The sequence below is a fragment of the Mustela erminea genome, chromosome 2, assembly GCF_009829155.1.
Source record: "Mustela erminea isolate mMusErm1 chromosome 2, mMusErm1.Pri, whole genome shotgun sequence".
Classification (NCBI taxonomy): Eukaryota; Metazoa; Chordata; class Mammalia; order Carnivora; family Mustelidae; genus Mustela; species Mustela erminea.
Genome location: NC_045615.1, coordinates 16,276,807 through 16,295,742, shown reverse-complemented (window position 1 = coordinate 16,295,742; position 18,936 = coordinate 16,276,807). Strand labels below are relative to the sequence as shown.

Below are 18,936 nucleotides of genomic sequence, written 5' to 3'. Positions count from 1 at the left end.
AGTATCTGATGATCTTTCACAACATTCTTCTAGCTAAAGGGGGCAGAATATCCTGCATAAATTCACAGAGGACACATTCAGCAGAGAAGTCTCTGGGGTCTGTGTCTGGCGACATGGTCTTGGCAAGCTGGAACACTGAGCCCAGAGCATGTTTTGTTTTTTGTTTTTTTTTTTTTAAAGATTTTATTTATTTATTTGACAGAGAGGGATTACAAGTAGGCAGAGAGGCAGGCAGAGAGAGAGAGGAGGAAGCAGGCTCCCTGCTGAGCAGAGAGCCCGATGCAGGACTCGATCCCAGGACCCTGAGATCATGACCTGAGCCGAAGGCAGCGGCTTAACCCACTGAGCCACCCAGGCGCCCCCAGAGCATGTTTTTAATTCACAGAGCTACACTGCAGGCATGAGAAGCCTGACAACCCTTTGGCAAATACTCCTCAGACACTCCTAAGCAAAGTCCAGAGACAAAGGAGCCAACAGTGTGGAATCCGTGAATTTAAACAAAGCTGGAACATTTTTAGGCAGCATTAGTACAAGGAGAAGGTACAAAGGGGTAGTAAGTACTCCAAATTTCCTTCTAAGCCTCATTCCAACAAGAGATTGGAATAGATGTATTCTGAGTAGGCATACGGTATCTGGAGCATATTTTACTCTTGAAACACATTTTGCCTTGACAGGTAAGTGTGTGATGAGGGGAGTGTGGACAGGATAGCGTCAGATCTGTAAATATACGCACCAAAAGGAGGGGCAACAAAGCTATGAGTTTAGTGGCTATGCCAACCGAAACAAACATGGAAGGATCCAAACACTGAATGAAGCTTTTGGCCACACACACTTTAAAGGGTCAGTGGCCCCTGGTTCTTCCTCAGACCCCTTCTCTGAGGCCCGCCGCCGGACCGGTGACAGTATGGCAAGTTCGCGGGAAGTGGTCAGGACACTAGCAGGGGGACTGGATGCCTGGAGGCAGTGGAGACAGGTGGGTCGCCGCCCCTGCGGGCCCGGGACAGGGCGCGGGGCGGGACGGGGGCGGGGCGGGGGCGGGGCCCCCCTGGACCAGCGCGAGGGAGGCCCCGCGGCCCGCCGCTCCCGTCCCGCTACGGGCCTCCGCGCACCGCCGGGAGCTTTGGGTCTCTGTGGGCCGCCATGGCGTTGCGCGCGGCCGTGCTCGACCTGGACGGGGTCCTGGCGCTGCCCTCGGTGGCCGGCGCGCTGGATCGCACGGAGGAGTTGGCGCTGCCCAGGTAAGGGGAATCAGCGCCCGGCCGGAGCAGGGGTGGGGAAGGGGGGGAGCCGGCGCGCCAGGGGGCGGGCCCCCAGCTGAGAAGAGGCCTCTGGGTACCCCCAGCCTTGGTTTCACAGTGCTGTAGGGCGGGAGCTCTGCAGAGGTTAAATTACCCTAAAAATACCCGTGCACGCTACTAGACCCATTGTCTTCGTAAATGCTAAGTGATTAAATCTCTCTAAAGACTCCCAAATTGCCCTCTGTGTTGGATTCTTTTCCTAAAGCGAGAGGAGCTGCTCGCCGGGCTCACTGCTGCCCTCTAATTCTGTGTCGTGGAATGGGTCCTCAGGCCGCCCTGAAGTTGATGGGGGAACAAAGTCCTGTGCTTTGCGAGCGCGCTCGCTCTAATCGCAAACTAGAGAAACAGCCCCAAAGCCTCGTCGCTGGGAAGTGAACTAGGAAGCGTCACCAGGAAACCAAGAAATAGGATGTTCAGAACGAGATTTCAGATCAGAAAAGACCTGTTAATGAGAACTGAAATAAAAGAAGCAAACCCACCAGAATGTAAAACAATTTTTTACAACGTGGTTTCAATTATAGCTGGCTAGCGGGGAAGCTACCTGCAGAAAAATGTGTGGAGGAAGTATCCCAGAATATGTTTGGGATTATTAATCCCAGATGAGATTATAATGATGTTCTTCATTTTTCTACTTTTTGGCATTTTCAGTTTATCGCTTCATGAACATATGCTTCCCCTACAGTCAGAAGGAGGGAAAGCATATTTGTTTAAAAGTTAAGAAAGAGGGTCGCCCCCGTGGCCCAGTTATTTAAGTGTCCACCTTGGGCTTAGGTCATGATCTTGGGGTCCTGGGACGCGATCCTACATTGGGCTCCCTGCTCAGCGCGGAGTCTGCTTCACCCTCTGCGCCTACCTCCACTTGCGTACCGGCCCACGCTCTCTCTTTCTCAAATAATTAAGTTTTTTTAAAAATTAAGAAAGAAAATAAATGATCACCCTGGCGACACCCAAAGAAGACTGAATTCTAAATTCCTGGCAAGGATAAGGAGCCTGATGGAAGCTTTGAGAGTTCTGTCCGTTTTGTTTCACGGCAAATTAATGCTCAGAGACTGTTTCTTTTGGCAGCAGTTTCTGTAACCTAGGTTCACTGTGGGTGTTTCACAAGCCAGTAGCACACAGAATAACGCCCTTCATAAACCTGTACACTACATACCCCCAAACAATGATAGATTGATCCATTATTGTTCTAGTCAAGGGGGAATCTGAAATAAGTAAAGCCCAAATTTAGTTGAAGTGTACTTTCCCTTATTTTTTAAAAGATTTTGTTCATTTATTTGAGAGGGAATAAGAGAAAGAGAGAGACTGAGCTAGGCTTAGGAGTGGGGAGCGGTGAAGGGCAGTGGGAGAGGGAGAAGCAGAATCCCTGCTTAGCAGGGAACCTGTCTAGGGCTCCATCCTCAGACCCTGGGATCATGACCTCAGTTGAAGGCAGATGCTTAACTGAGCCATCCAGGCGCCCCCCCCCCCCTTTGTATGTTCTTGATACCAGTCCTTTGTCATATGTAGGTATTGCAAGCATATCCATGTATATGGCTTGTTCATTCACTTTCTCAGTGGTATCTTTGATAAACAGTAGGTACTAATTTTAATGACTGATTTATCTTTTTTTTACTGTTTTATGGTAGCGCTTTTTTGTGTCCTTTTTTTTTTTTTTTAAATGGGCCTGAACCCACGATCCCAAGATCAAGACCTGAGCTAAGATCAAGAGTTGGACGCTTAAATAAAAATAAAATCTTAAAAAAAAAAAATGGGTGGCTCAGTTGTTAAGCGGCTGCCTTCAGCTTAGGTCATGATCCCAGGGTCCTGGGATTGAGCCCCGCATTGGGCTCTCTACTCCGTGGGAAGCCTGCTTCTCTCTTTCCCACTTCCCCGGCTTGTGTTCCTTCTGTCACTGTGTTTCCCTCTGTCAAATAAATAAATAAAAATAAAATCTTAAAAAAAAAAAAAAAAGAGTCGGACGCTTGGTGCGCCTGGGTGGCTGAGTCGGTTAGGTGTCTGCCTTCCACCAGGTCATGATCCTGGTGTCCTGGGATCAAGCCCTGTGTCAGGCTGCATGTTCAGCAGGGAGTCTGCTTCTCCCTCTGCCCCTCACCCCACTCTCATGCTCTCTCTCATACGCTTTCTCAAATAATCTTTAAAAAAAAAAAAAAAAAAAGAGTCATATGCTTAACTGACTGAGCTGCCCAGGTACTGCTGCCTTCGGTGTCCTTTTAAGAAATTTTTGCATTCTTAAAGATCGTGAAGATACCCCACTTCTTGGAGAACCTAGATTGTTTTAACTTTCACATTTAAATACATGATCCACCTCAAAACAAATTTTGTATATGGTGTGGAGTCTCCCTGCCCCCTATGGATATCCGGTTGCTCTAATGTCATTTATTAAAAAAAATCTTTACCACATTAAATTTCAGTGGTGCCTTGGTGAGAAAATCAAATGGGCCATGTATGTAGATGTCTATTTCTGGACTCCCTATTATGCTAAGTTGATATATAACTCCATGCAATAATATCACATTGTCTTAATTTATAATAAATTTTAAAATCTTGTAATATAAATCCTTCATATTTAATCTTAAAGATTTGTTTGGCTATTCTGTGTCCTTTAGTTTCCAGATAAATTTTGTAATCAATGTGTCAATTTTCACACTTATAAACAAAATCTGCTGGGATTATGATTGGAGTGAATTAAATCTTTATATCCATTTGGTGAGAATTTTTGCCCAAACCATATCGTCTCCCGATCCATGAACTTGATACAGAGATCTTTATTAGTTTTGTAGTTTTCCAGGCAGAGGTCTTAGACCTCTTTCATTATATTTATTTCTGTTTTTTTCTAATGCTATGGAAGTGGTATTTAAAAAACTTCATTTCCAATTTCTTTTAAACCACATTTGTCCTGTTCTCAACTTTTTATTTTCATATATCTTTAAGTTGACTTGAAATCTTCCTTGAATTTTTTTTTCAGGGAAGGCATGTGATAGTAAACACTGGTTTTATATGCTGAGACTTTCTGTTGCCTTCAAAAATGTGTAATATGTTATCTGGGGCTACAATTTGGGGGCCATTGTTTATTTTTCTCTCAATGTCCAGTCAGTATTGTTCCACAAACCTCAGACATCTAAAGTTGCAGATAGAAGACTAATGTCACTCTGAATTGTTTTTTGTGTATAACCTGTTTTTCTTTTTTTTTTTTTTTTTAAAGATTTTATTTATTTATTTGACAGAGATCACAAGTAGGCAGAGAGGCAGATGGGGAGGGGGGAGCAGGCTCCCTGCTGAGCAGAGAGCCAGATGTGGGGCTCCATCCCAGAACCCTGAGATATGACCTGAGCGGAAGGTAGAGGCTTAACCACTGAGCCACCCATACACCCCTATAACCTGTTTTTCTACACAAAAGGTTGTTACCCTTTGTTATCCTTGGAATTGGTACAGTTCCCCCACATATGCCTGTTGTGGAGGGTTTTTTTTGGTTAATTTTGCTTTGGTAATTGGTATACTTTTGATCTAAGGTGTCGAATCTTTCTTCAGTACAGAGAAGTGTTCTGTTATTCCTACTGCGTCTCTGATCAGTCCTGGATGGCTTTTTTTTTTAAAGATTTATTTATTTAATTTAGAATTACTAACAAATTATTTATTTAAATTAAATTTTAAAACATTAAAAAATTTTATTTTTTAAGATTTATGTATTTAATTTGATAGAGGCACAGAGCACATGAGCACATACACATGTGCCTGCACACATGAGTGGGGGTTGGGTAGGGGCAGAGGAAGAGAGAGACTCCTTCAAGCAGATTTCTTGCTGGGCAAGGAAGACAATGCAGGGCTTACACGACCCATGCGATCATGACCTGGGTAGAAACTAAGGGTCAGACACTCAACCTGCTGAGCCACCTGGGTGCCCCAACCCTTTTGGAATTCTTACTGCTTGTTTATTGAAGGAATTTGGACTCCCTAGGTCTTACCATTTTGCTCCTTAACTTGAATTGCTTCCTTGTTGTACTCTTTGTTCTTGAAAACTGTATCCTGTCTTTTGATTCACTAATTTCATTTTGTGTGATAGCTGCTTCACTGCTCACTGCTTTTACTAGCCACCCTTAAAATTTGGAATTCGTGTTTTCCAATCCAGCAGTGTTCATATTTCAAATTGCTTCTTCTGTTGTTATTATTACTGCCTGATCTGCTTTATAGATACATTGATATCTCCTTTCTCTGTAGTTCTAGTCTTCCCTCAGTTCCCATTCTGCTAGCAGCCACCATTCTCCAGGCAGAAAAAATCATTTTCCTTTTGCTTTCTCCATCCTATTCCTCCAGCGTGTGATAGTTACTTATGTGTTGACTCCCTTGTTCCCCTGTGTACTCCCGAAGAATACAGTCACATTTTCCTGCATTTGTATCACAGCACCCAGCACAATGTCTTGCACACCTCAGGTGCTCAATACAAAATTGTTGAGTCGAATTGTGTATTGATTCTTAAAGCTGGAGACCAGCTGCCAAAGGGCACGAGGAACCTTGGGAGGTGATGGAAATGTTCTAAAACTGGAATGTGCTGATGTTTGCATTGATGTCACAGAGTTACACAGTCTGTAAATTTACTACAAATCCTTGAATCATACTCCTTAAAATGTGAATTTGATGGTATATAATTACAACATAGTAACCCTGTTTTTAAAAAAAAAAAAAAAAGGACAAGCAGCAAGGCAGTGCCTGGCTGGCTCAGTCGGTGCAACATGTGACTTGATCTCAGGGTTATAAGTTCAAGCCCTATGTTGGATGTAGAGATTACTTAAATATAAAATCTTCCAAGTAAATAAATAAAAGACAACTGATGGCAAAGGTATGGCAAAGCCGTTGCTTTTACTGGAATGTTGAGCAAGGCTATAATATTAGGTATGTATTTTTTTGCATGTTGTGTGAAGTTGATAATCGTTACCTGCAAGAGCGTTAGTTGGATTAGAAGAGAGTTGTCTGTTTTCAGAAATGGAACTCCCAGAGTAGAGAGATTTGTTGTCTTACTTGGAAATGGTAAATCATTTTAACTGGCCTGCTGATTTTCATCCATTATAAATATTTGCCTGGGGCACTGTATTGAGAAGGATTGCACATCAGTGCCTGGGCTGAGTGGACTCGGTTGTGGGGATGGGTTGTCAGGGGTGTGAGGGAGCAGAGGTGTGTGTGCGTGTCACATATATATCATCCTTATCCGTCTGATCGTCTCCTAGCCAGCCATGTGAAGGTAGCTGATCCGCCATGGGGGTTGGGAAATTATCAAGAAAGCGGAATGGAAACTTTAATTTTGTAATGTAAGGAAGTGAGAGGGTGATGAGCTGGTCTCTCTCCCTATGTGTGTGCTATTCCTTGGGACGAGTATGAGCTGAGGTATGTTAGCTGGCTAGGTCTGCCATAACCAAGTACCACAGGCCGGGTGGCTTCCATAGTAGTTCCAGAGGCTAGAAGTCCAAGGTCAAGATGGCGGCAGGATTGGTTTCTCTGAGGCCTCTTTCCTAGGCTTATAGAAGGCTGTCTTCTCCCTGTGTCCTCACATGGCCTTCTCCCAATTCGGGTGTGTGTCCTAATTTCCTCCTCAGGACACTGCTCATTAGATAGGGCCCACCTTTATGACCTCATTTTAATCTAATCACCTCTTTAAAGGCCCTATCTCCAAATACATATTCTGAAGTACTGGGTATGATGACTTCAAGATAGGAATTGGAGGTGGGGCAGAGGGTTTACAATTTAGCTCTTAACCTGAGAAAACTTTTTAAAAATTAAATATGGTTAAAATGAAGTAGAAACTGTATGTTCAGAATCAAAACCAGGAAAAAATATTTCATTCCCTCTGAAGAGTATGTACTAATAAAGCAGTCCTTTGGAGTAGTGCCTTGTACAAAGGAGCTGAAGACGGGAATGAATGTGTATCCAGTCTTGAGTTTGTCCCTTAAGTGGCAAAGCCAGAAGTACTGGCAGTTGAAGGGGCTCTGCTGGGTGGTCCCCGTGAGCTGCTTCACCTGCCGGCATATTGGTCATTTAATTTGTGTTTTCATCCAGGTTCGATTGCTCGTATAGCCTAAGATCCTGGCTTGAACATTGCCTTTCCCCGTCCATGGCAGAATGCCCTTAGAACAGCAGTTTGTCCATGGATAGGAATAGTGTCTGTTCCCTACATGCTGCTGTGATGAAGTCCCCTGAACATCCATGCTGTTGTTTCTTTGTATCTTCCAGAGGCTTTCTGAGAGAAGCTTTCCAGAGAGGAGGCCCAGAGGGCTCCAGTGCCCGCCTCATGAGGGGAGAGATCACATTTTCCCAGGTAAGGGGACACTTCATAAACCCCTTAAGAAGGCATTCTGTGCCCACATGCCCATTTCCTGCACTGACTAGAAGCTCTCTGAGGGCAGACCCACCATGTTTGCCTCACCTAGTACTAGTACTCCTCCCAGGACTGGGATGGAGGCTTTGAGACACACAGAGAGATATTTTAAGACTGGTTCATTATCTCTTTGGGCCAACCTGCAGGATTCACTCCATGAGTGGGAAATTACCAGTTTCTTGCCAGTCTGTGCCACGGAGAATAGCCTGTTTTTCCTCTTAAATTGTGGTAAAATACATGTAATACAAAATTTGTCATCTAGATCACTTTTAAGTATATAATTTTGTAATGTAAAGTATATTCGCATTGTGAAGCCATCACCATCGTCAATCTCCAGAACTCTTTTCATCTTGCAAAAGTCCTATACCCCTTCAACAAAAACTCCCCATCCTCCTTTTCCCCCAGCCGCTGGCAGCCATGACACTACTGAATTCCTGTCTCTGTGTATGAGGCTGCTATAGCTACATGAGATAAGTAGGATCCTGCAATATTTGTCCTTTTGTGCCTGGCTTATTTCACGCATGGTGTCTCCAAAGTTCATCCGTGCTGTGGCCTGTGAAAGGATTTGTTCCCCTTTTAAGGATGAATTGTTTCCTGGTGTATGGATAGACCACATTCTGCTTATCTGTTCATCTGTCGATGGACCCTGGGTTGCTTCTATCTTTTGGTCATTGTGAATAATGCCACTGTGAACTTGGGTGTACAAATATCTGCAGGACACCTTGCCCTCAGTTCTGGGTATAGACCCAGAAGTGGGATTGCTGGGTCATAGAGTAGTTCTTAATTTTTTTAAGGAGCCTGCATCCTATTTTCCAGAGCGGCTGCCCCAGTTTGCGTTCCCCTGGGCAGTGCCCAAGATTTCCACTTGATCCATATCCTCGCCATTCCTTGTTAGTCTTTGTTTTGTTGCTTTGATAGTGGTCATCCTTACTCAAGCTGTTTTCAGACAGGACCAGTTGTGGGGAGAGGCTGTTAATTAATAACTGGATAATGGATGGGCTTTGGAGGCAGAGAGCAGGATTTAAATCACAGCTCCCACTTAAAGACACAGGTTGCTTAACCTCCTAAAGGCTGAGTCCTGCCATCTGTGAAATGAACGTGATCTGCTGTCTTCTTCATGGGTTGTTAGGAAGCTAGGAAACTGTCTCGCATGGTGCCTGGCACATAGCAAGTGCTCAGTAAATAGCAGTTATCGTTGTGACTACAACCTCCACTGGTTTTTAACAAAGCAATGATCTGAAACCACTTGGATTCTCAGTCAGTGTCTGCAAGAAGAAAGGCTACTAAGAATCTATTCAACAAGCACACAGAAATCCGCAATTAATATTGTCAGAAGAGAAGGAAAGAAGGGAGTACAATGTACTTCAACGAACATAGGAATTATAGAGTGAATTTCTAGTAATTGCTGTGAAAACTCTGTACCCATTCTGACTTTCTTCATCTGTGTACGTTCTAGGTAACTTGAATAGTTAGCAGATGGGGTCTGAAAAAGCACATTATAGTTGATCCTTCAACAACATGTGTTTGAACTCACGGATTGATTTTTTTTTTTTCCAATAAATATACATACAGTGCTGTAAATGCATTTTCTCTTCCATAGGATTTTCTTAATAACATTTTCTTTTCTCTGGCTTACTGTATTGTTATAATACATATAATAATACATATGACATATAAAATATGTGTTAATCAATTCTATGTGATTGGTAAGGCTTCTGGTCAACAGTAGGTTATTAGTAGTTAAGCTTTGGGGAGTCAAAACTTACATGTGGGTTTTCAACTATGTGGGTGGTTAGGGCTCTCAACCCCCACATTATTCAGGGGTCATCTATATATTATGACAAAGGCTACTTAGGTTTAATTTGTCTTCAAAAATTATATCCTGGAAGTGAGTGTCGTCTTTTAAGTTTTATTTGTGTATTCAAGGCACCTGGATGGCTCAGTTGGTTAAGTGTCTGACTCTAAAAAATTTTAAAAATTAAGTGTCTGACTCTAAAATTTTTTTTTTCTTTTTTGTATACAGTACAAACAGAAAAGTATGCAAAGTATACAGTTTAACGAATTTTTGCACAAACTGAATGCACTCAGGTCACCAGCACCCAGATTAAGAAATAAAACATAATTAGCACTGTAGGCACCCCACCTAACACCCCTTCCGACACTACCCCTCCAAGAGTAACTAACCGTCCTGATGTCCAGCCTTAGAGATCACTTTTACATATTTTGTACTTTGAATGGAACTGCACAGATTAATATTTTCTGTCTGGGCATCTTTTCCTCAGCACTGTATTTGTGGGAATCATAGATACCATTGTGTGCAGTCCAAGTTTTGTTCTCATTGCTGCATGATATTCCATTGTATGAAGATACTCTGATCTCTTGATCCTTTTTTTTTTCCCACCCTGAGATGGAAAGGCATTGGGAGATTTGGAGCAGTGAAGTGACACTATGTATATATATTTGCAGCAAGGGAAAGGTTTAGAGAGTGAGAGAGCACAAGCAGGGGGACTATCAGGCAGTGGGAGAAGCAAGCTTCCTGCTGAGCAAGGAGCCTGATGGGAGACTCAGTCCCAGGACACTGGGATCATGACCTGAGCAGAAGGCAGGGAGGCTTAACCCACTGAGCCACCCAGGCGCCCCAAAGAAAAGGCTTATTCAGGAGGCAGCCAGCCAGATAAGGAAATGGGAAGACAAGCTTCAAATCCAGCACCTAACTGATATTTTTAAAACCTCACTCTTGCTGCATAAATAGATGAAAAGGGCAAGGATCATTATAGACTAATTAAATTATTAGACTAAACTAATTAAAAGGAAGCTGTTGGAAGATCAGGTGAGAGATGGTAGTAGCTTGGACTAAGGTAATACTGGGGGAAGTGGTAAAAAGTGATCCAAACCTGGAATTTTTTTTTTTTAAGAATTTAATTTATTTATTTGACAGAGAGAGATCACAAGAGAGGCAGACAGAGAGAGAGGAAGGGAAGCAGGCCCCTGCTGAGCAGAGAGCCCGATGTGGGACTCGATCCCAGGACCCTGAGATCATGACCTGAGCCGAAGGCAGTGGCTTAACCCACTGAGCCACCCAGGCGCCAAACCTGGAATATTTTGACTGTAGTTTCCGCAGGCTTTCCTGATTGAGTGTGAGTATGAGAGAAGAGTGAAGGGTAACAAACGTTTCTGACCAGAACCAACTGACAGTATCAGTTGCTATTTGCTGCTGTGGGGCTGGGAAATCATGTGCCCGATTTGGGGTATTTGAATTTGAAATACTTATTCGTTTTATTAAATATTTTATTTATTTATTTGAGAGAGAATGAGTGAGAGAAAGCATGAGAGAGGAGAAGGTCAGAGGGAGAAGCAGACCCCCCAAGGAGCTGGAAGCCCAATGCAGGACTTGATCCTGGAAGTCCAGGATCATGACCTGAGCCGAAGGCAGCCGCTCAACCAACTGAGCCACCCAGGCGTCCTTGAAATGCTTATTGATCTCCAAATGGAGCGTGCAGTAGGCAGCCTCATATACAAACCCAGAGTTGACGGAAGATATCCAGGCCGAACACCCACACAGCATATAGATGGCATTTTTAGTGTCACCGGACTCAGTGCGATCACCGGGAAAGGAAGTATAAATGGAGAATCCAGAGTCCCAGGTACTCTAATATTAAAGATGGGGTTAATGAAGGGGACCCAGATTGAGAGATGGAGAATGAATTTCGACCAGTCTGAGAAGAATCAGGAGAGTGTGTGGACCCTGGCAGCCAAGGATTTATCAAGTTTCAGATGAAGAGAATGGCCCTCTGTGTTGGTGCAGCTGATGGGTCAGGCAAAATGAGGGTCAGCAAGTGCCCATTAGATGCAGTAACATAGCATGGAGGTCATCGATAACCTTGACAAGAGAAAGTGGCATGTGGAATGTGGAGATAAAAGCCTGGCCAGACTGTGTGCAAGAAACAAGGAGAGGGCGCCTGGGTGGCTCAGTGGGTTAAGCCACTGCTCAGGTCATGATCTCAGGGCCCTGGGATCCAGTCCCGCATCAGGCTCTCTGCTCAGCAGGGAACCTGCTTCCTCCTCTCTCTCTCTGCCTGCCTCTCTGCCTACTTGTGATCTCTCTCTATCAAATAAATAAATAAAATCTTAAAAAAAAAAAGAAAGAAACAAAGGAGAGGAAAGGTTTGAACACTATATGAAGTTTTGATACAAAGTAGGGCAGAAAAATGGGGCAGTAGAAGGAGGAGGGGATAAGGTCAAGAAAGGTTTACTTTCTGGTAACAATGTGCTTGCGTGCTCATGGCAGTGATCCAGTAGGGAGGGAGACCCCCTGGAGCTATTTCCTTGAAGCAGAGCCGGATAGAATCTAGATGGAGGGGTTGAGCTTTGGTAAGAGCAATGGACCATTATCTATGGCAACAGAAGGGAAGATGGAGTTCTTGGCCACTAATGCTGGTAGGTGGATATTGAAGGTGGAACTTGTGAAAATTCTCTTCTAATTATTCTCCCTTCCTCCAATCCTTCTCACTGTTTCTGGGATGACCTCCCTAAAATGCAAATCTACTTATGTAACTCTCCCACTAAACTATATTTATATATTTTTTACTTGTGTAACAGTATAAGTCTGGAAATGTTTTTTTATAGAAAGGTAAATACTTCCATTATTTTTCCAATTTCATTAATGGCTTTAGTCTACTCACATTTTATATTTTATCTTGCATCAATTTTGGCATCTGTATCTTTTTTCTTTTTATCTTTTCACCCCCTCTTCTCCCATTTCTCTCACCCCGTCCCCTACCACCTGCCTCTGGCAACCACTTTCTTCGTATCTATGAGTTTGGCTTTTTTGGTGTTTTTTGGTTTTCTTTCTGTTTTGAATTTAATTTCCACATATAAGAGAGATCATACAGTATTTGTCTTTCTCTGTCAGACTTCTTTCGCTTAGCATAATGCCCTCGATGTTCATCTAGATTGTCACAAATGGCAAGATTTTGTTCTTTTTTATGGCCAAATAATATTCCATTAAATTTATATACCATATTTTCTTTATCCATTCATTCATCCATTGATGGGCACCTAGGTTGTTTCCATATCTTGGCTATTACAAGTAATGCTGCAGTGAACATGGGGGGTGCAGATATCTTTTTGAGTTAGTGTTTTTGTTTGCTTTGGATGAATACTGAAATGGAGTTGCTGGATCATACGGTAGCCCTATTTTTAATTTTTTGAGGAATTTGCATACTGTTTTCCATAGTGGCTGCACCAGTTTACATTCCACCAACAATGCACAAGTGTTCCTTTTCTCTGCATCCTCACCAGCATTTGTTACTTCTTGTCTTTTTGATAATAGCCTATCTAATAGCTGCTATGTGATGTCTCACTGTGGGTTTTTTTTTTAAATATTTATTTATTTATTTACTGGAGAGAGGGAGAGAGAGAGAGAGAGAGAGCGCGAGTGAGAGAGCATGAGAGGGGTAACGGTCAGAGGGAGAAGCAGACTCCCTATTGAGCAGGGAGCCCTATGTGGGGCTCAACCAACTGAGCCACCCAGGTGCTCCTCACTGTGGTTTTTGATTTGTGTTTCCCCTGATGATTAGTCATGTTGAGCATCCTTTCATGTGTCTGTTGGCCACCTGTATGTCGTCTTTGGAAAAAAAGTCTTTTCAGGTTTTCCATACATTTTTTTTTTTAAAGATTTTATTTATTTATCAGAGAGAGGGGGAGAAAGCGAGCACAGGCAGACAGAATGGCAGGCAGAGGCAGAGGGAGAAGCAGGCTCCCTGCCGAGCAAGGAGCCCTATGTGGGACTCGATCCCAGGACGCTGGGATCATGACCTGAGCCGAAGGCAGCTGCCCAACCAACTGAGCCACCCAGGCGTCCCTCCATACATTTTTTAAATCAGGTTTTTTTTTTCTTTTCTTTTCTTTTTTTTTTTTTTTTCCTTGCCGTTGTGTTGTATGAGTTCTTTTTATATTTTGGATATCAGCTCCTTATCAGATATCATTTGCAAATACCTTCTCCCATTTAGTAGGTGCCTTTTTGTTTTGTGGATGGTTTTTGTCGCTGTCCAGAAGCTTTTTTATTTTGATGTAGTCCTAATAGTTTATTTGTGCTTTTGTTGTCAGATTCAAAAAATCATCACCAAAACCTATGTTGAGGAACTTGACCACCTATGTCTTCTTCTAGGGGTTTTATGGTGTTAGGTCTTGTATTGAAGTCTTCCACGCATTTTCAGTTGATTTTTGTGTATGGCGAAGATAGTGGTCAAGTTTCATTGTTTTGTATGTGGCTGTCCAGTTTTCCCAACACCGTTTATCAAAGGGATTGTCCTTTCCCCATTGTATATTCTTGGTTCCTTTGTTGTAAATTTACTGACCATACATGTATGCATGGGTTTATTTGTGAGCTCTCTTATCAGTCTGCTATTGGGGTTTGGGTACTTTTCAGTTGGAACTACTCCAAATAGTGCTGCTATGGTAGTGTGTAAACATATCACAATCCATTTTGCTGCTATCAGCTAGGGCTGCCATAACAAAATACCACAGACTGTGTGGTTTAAACAATAGAAATTTGTTTCCTCATAGCTCTGGAGCCTAGAAGCCCGAGATCAAGGTGTTGACAGGATTAGTTTTTTTCTGAGGCCTCTCTTCTTGTCTTGAAGTGGCCATTTTCTGTGTCTTCACAGTCTTCCCTCTGTGTGTGTGTGTGTGTGTGTGTGTGTCCTAATCTCCTGCTTTTACAAGGACACCAGTCAGATTAGATTCAGCCCCCCTCATGACCTCATTTTACCTTAATCATCTCTTTAAAGACCCTACCTCCAAGGACAATTGCTTTCTGAGATGCGAGGGCTTAAGACTTCAACGCCAATTTGGGGGGAACACCATTCAGGCCATAAACAGGGGCACTTACGTAGTTTGTAGTTTGGGGCTCTTGGAAATAGTGCTGCTGCAAATGCATAGACGAACATGTCTTTTTGGTGAACATATGTGGACATTTTCTGTTGGGTGCAGGTCTAGGAGTGGAATTGCTGGCCCACAGAGAACGCATATGGTCAGATGCAGCAAATGCTGCCAGAAGCTATTCTTTTTTTTAAGATTTTATTTATTTATTTGACAGAGATACCACAAGTAGGCAGAGAGGCAGGCAGATATGGGGGAAGCAGGCTCCCTGCTGAGCAGAGAGCCCGATGCAGGGCTCGACCCCAGGACCCAGGGATCATGACCTGAGCAGAAGGCAGAGGCTTAACCCACTGAACCACCCAGGTGCCCCTTCCAGAAGCTATTCTGAAGGATTATACCAACTGATAATCCTCATTTATTCCTTTCCACAGTGGGTGCCACTCATGGAAGAAGACTGCAGGAAATGTTCTGAGGAATCTGGAATCCGCCTCCCTGAGAATTTCTCTGTAAGTCAGCTCTTTGGCAAGGCAGTCGCAGCAAGAAAAATCAACTATCCCATGCTTCAGGCTGCTCTTGCGCTCAGAAAGAAGGGTAAGGAGCCAATACTGGTTGTTCTCTCAATCAGCCGCACTAGAACCCTTGGGAAGGTTAGGTCAGAATACATCCAGATGTGTTCTGAGAGCACAGATCTTCTGGAATTTGATGGAAAGCCATTCTTAAAAACAGCCCCGAAGTAAGTTTTATCAAATAGCCAAAAACAGAATAGTAGGGGAAAAATAGTAGGGGAAAAAAAATGAAAGTATTTTACTTAATAGAGCAGTTTGTGCCAGAGACCGCCTTGTGAGCAAAATTCTCTCCCTCTGGTGACACTTAGTAATGACCAGAAGGACCCAACCTCTTGTCACAGTGATTGAAAATCAAGGCCTTTAAAGCAACTGTGATCGGCTCAACCTCTAAATGTCAAAGCGACGGAGCTGTGAGCTGGCTGACATGAACTCAGAGGATGTCAAATGGTCTGGGATGTGAGATCAAGTTCATCCAGTAGACATTTATGTAGTGTCAGAGCCCGCTCTTTGTCACAGGCATATTTGAAATCATTCTGCCCACTTAACAGTAGACTTACAGGGTCATGGCTGAGCAGTCCCATGTCCGTGTTTCTCACTCATGTTTCATGCAAAGGGTCTCACCACTGACTCATCAGTGCCTTATTTCCAGCATCCCCTGCTTCTTCCCCTTCTTGGTTAGGGAGAGAAAGCCGGGGGAATAATGCTATCTTTGCCAACATTCCTCTAGTTTTGAAATGGGAATGCAGTCTCCAGAAGCCAAGGCAGGAATTTTGAAAAAGAGTGGAGCGGAGTGTTCAGTAACACTGACTTGGCAGGAGCCCTGGAGGGCCAGTCCAAAGGCAGGATTCTGAGCCTGGCCCGGTTCTGCCTTCACTGTGTAGCTCTGGGAAGCTCATCATTGGTCTGAGCTTCTGTTTGCTCATCTGTAAAAGTGGATGATGAGGTCTGTCCTGCTTACTCCCAAGGTGGCCAGGAGCATATGAGCTGATAAAGATCACAATCTCTTGCTCTACAGTTGCAAGGGATATTTAGCAATAGTGTTTTTGTCAGTGCTTCTGAAAGCCCTTCACGTATCCACTTTGCTTACTCTCCTGTCTCAGTGTCAGGAGGTGCTTATGGGTAAAAATGGTTCTTGTCCCGCATGTCAGTTTAGAAGCTGGGCATCAAGAAGTTGATGCAAAGAAGAACCCTATGTGGCCCCTTCTTTGGGGTTGCCTGTGGGGGTAACTTGAGCTTCTTGGAGCAAAGTTCTGTATCTGGTCCAGTCACTGGTGACTTCTCTTTCAGGCTACACCACCTGCGTCCTCACCAACGACTGGGTGGATGACAGTGCTCAGAGGGGCAGCCTGGCCCAGCTGCTGTGTCAGCTGAGGCCGCACTTTGACTTCCTGATAGAGTCGTGCAGGATCGGAATGACCAAGCCTGATCCTCAGATCTACAAGTTTGTGCTGGAAACCATGAAGGCCAGCCCCAGTGAGGTATGTGGACACTTCTTTTGAGTGAAAGAGAATGTTCTAGAGATAGTGCACATAAGAAAAAGGGAGGAGGAGCAGGTGGAGGACTTCTGGGGCCCAGTGTTTTGATGCTGGGTCTAGCGGCAGGTTCCCATTCTCCCAGGCCAGGATTTCCATGGGCATGGGCCACTCTCTGTGGCTTTTATAGGTCAAAACAGGTATTGTCAAACTGCTAGCCCAGCTGCCTCAGTTTGCCTGTAAAGAAGCATAGACCCTGGGAGATTTTCCCAAGACCACAAGGCTGGTAAGGGTCACCCTACCAAAGGGTGAGTTCCAGTATTAGAGCTGCCTCCTCTAGGCACCCCAAAGATCTGTCTTCGTACTGTCTCTAATTATCTATTCAAAACTCTGTTTTCCTTGTATGCCCCACCTCCAGTTTTTAAAAAGGCAATTAGTCCATCCTTAAATACCTTTCCCTGATGTTTCTAACCCTCTCTTGTTGGCCCCACCCCCTCCACAAGCTGGTGGATGGAACCCTGAACTCCCTCATGGGGAATCCTTACCAGGAATCCTTACTGGGCTCAATCCTAGAACTCAACCTCTCTCCTTTTAAACTTTGCTCCTGCTCTTCTCAGCCCCTGGATAAGCCTTGTAACAGTGCTCTAAATTTTAGTATGCCTGTTAATGAAGATCATCTCACTTCTGACTTTTGGGTTGGATGAGCTTCTTAGAAGTCTGGGCCTGCCCTAATCCGGGATGATAATGCACTTATGCTTTTTTCTATGACTTTAAGGATTTTTTTTTTAATTCTAAAATTTAAATATTTGATCGATTCAGAATTTATTTTGGGGGAAGATGATGTGAAGGAAGCATCTACTATTTTCCCCCAAGCAGTTAAGATAATTATATAATCTTTCAAGTACCATTTTTCCTTGCCAGGCAGACAGCACGAATTGTCATTTATAATTGGGTTCATTCCTCAGCTCTCTTCTATTTCATTGATATGTCTATTTCTCTTCTAGCACCCCACTTTTTTTTTTTTTAAAGATTTTTATTTATTTATTTGTCAGAGAGAGTGAATACATGCAGACAGAGTGGCAGGCAGAGGCAGAGGGAGAAGCAGGCTCCCTGATGAGCAAGGATCCCGATGTGGGACTCGATCCCAGGACGCTGGGATCATGATCTGAGCTGAAGGCAGCTGCTTAACCAACTAAGCCACCCAGGCGTCCCAGCACCCCACTTTTTAGTTTTACCTTTTTTAGCGTCATAGTTTGTTTTAGTATCTGCCCTTATTACAGTGCTTTTCCAGATTTGGGGGCGGGGGTCTGTTCATACATGTTGATTCCCTAGATGAATTTTAATGTCACCCTGATAAGTTTATATCCTTCCTTAATTTTTTTACAGTTTCAGAATTTAGGCTGAAACCCACACACGTCTCTGGGAATCTGTACATCTCTCTGTGTTTATGGATATGTTGATGTAATTCAGTATTTGTAAGAGTAAACAAATATATAAAGGAAAAAGTAATTCTTCACCTTGTCATCACAAAAAACCCACGATCCCCATTTTAATGTGTGTCTTTCCGGTGCTCTCCCTCCTGGGTGAATTTTGCTTTGGATGAGAGTAATGCTAGTGTCCCTGCTATTTGGATTCAGGTTGTGTTCTTGGATGACATCGGGGCTAATCTGAAGCCGGCCCGTGATTTGGGGATGGTCACCATCCTCGTCCGTGACACAGATACAGCCCTGGCAGAACTGGAGAGAGTAACTGGGGTGCAGGTAACTCTTGGGGTTGCGCTGGGTTGGGTTTCCTACCATTCCTCTTGTGTTGAGGGGTGCAGGAGACACAGCAATTGAGAGGGGGATCGTTTCCAGGAGTTCGGTGCTCCTGGCGCGAACCCAGCTGCTCACCTCCTGGGTGGGTGGCCACTCCCCACTGGGCCATCAGCACTGCTGTCCTTGAAGAACTTCTTTCTCTGCAGCCATGAGCAGAGAAGCAGTGCTCTGAGAACAACTATCTATACTAGTCAGAGTCGGAGGAACCAAGACCCAAGAGAGGAGCGGAGCCTTTGAAAGCCACCAGACTTCACTGTATTTATTTATTCTTACTTTTATGAATTAAAAAAAATTTTTTTTTTAGACTTGACCACTTAGAGTAAATTTGGGGAATTTAGCTATTAGGTCTGCCCCAGTGGGGATAGGGAGCACAGACCCATCCTGGTCTGGCTGGTCATACTGCTGGTACACACAAGTGGTTGAAACCATCTGTCACAGAGAGGATGGGGCACCCTTCATGATGCCGCAGGAAGGCTGCCTGGGGATTAGCCCCTTCTGTTATTTTGAGTTTGCCTAAGATCTCCATCTCACTGGATC

At 43.9% G+C, this 18,936-nt stretch overlaps 1 protein-coding gene across 2 annotated transcripts in view; it reads left to right on the top strand.

The window, feature by feature from the left end:
- Nucleotides 1-1,044: 1,044 nt before the first annotated feature.
- Nucleotides 1,045-18,936, top strand: part of EPHX2 (epoxide hydrolase 2) — a 61,101-nt gene continuing 43,209 nt past the window's right edge. The window contains exons 1-5 of one of the 2 annotated variants that reach the window (XM_032332346.1): nucleotides 1,048-1,238; nucleotides 7,518-7,602; nucleotides 14,976-15,135; nucleotides 16,398-16,588; nucleotides 18,220-18,342. In XM_032332346.1, the coding sequence (XP_032188237.1) occupies nucleotides 1,141-1,238; nucleotides 7,518-7,602; nucleotides 14,976-15,135; nucleotides 16,398-16,588; nucleotides 18,220-18,342 (657 nt within the window). In that variant the 5' untranslated portion in view covers nucleotides 1,048-1,140. Of the gene's footprint in view, nucleotides 1,239-7,517; nucleotides 7,603-14,975; nucleotides 15,136-16,397; nucleotides 16,589-18,219; nucleotides 18,343-18,936 lie in introns of both variants that reach the window. The other variant, XM_032332345.1, reaches the window with a different exon arrangement.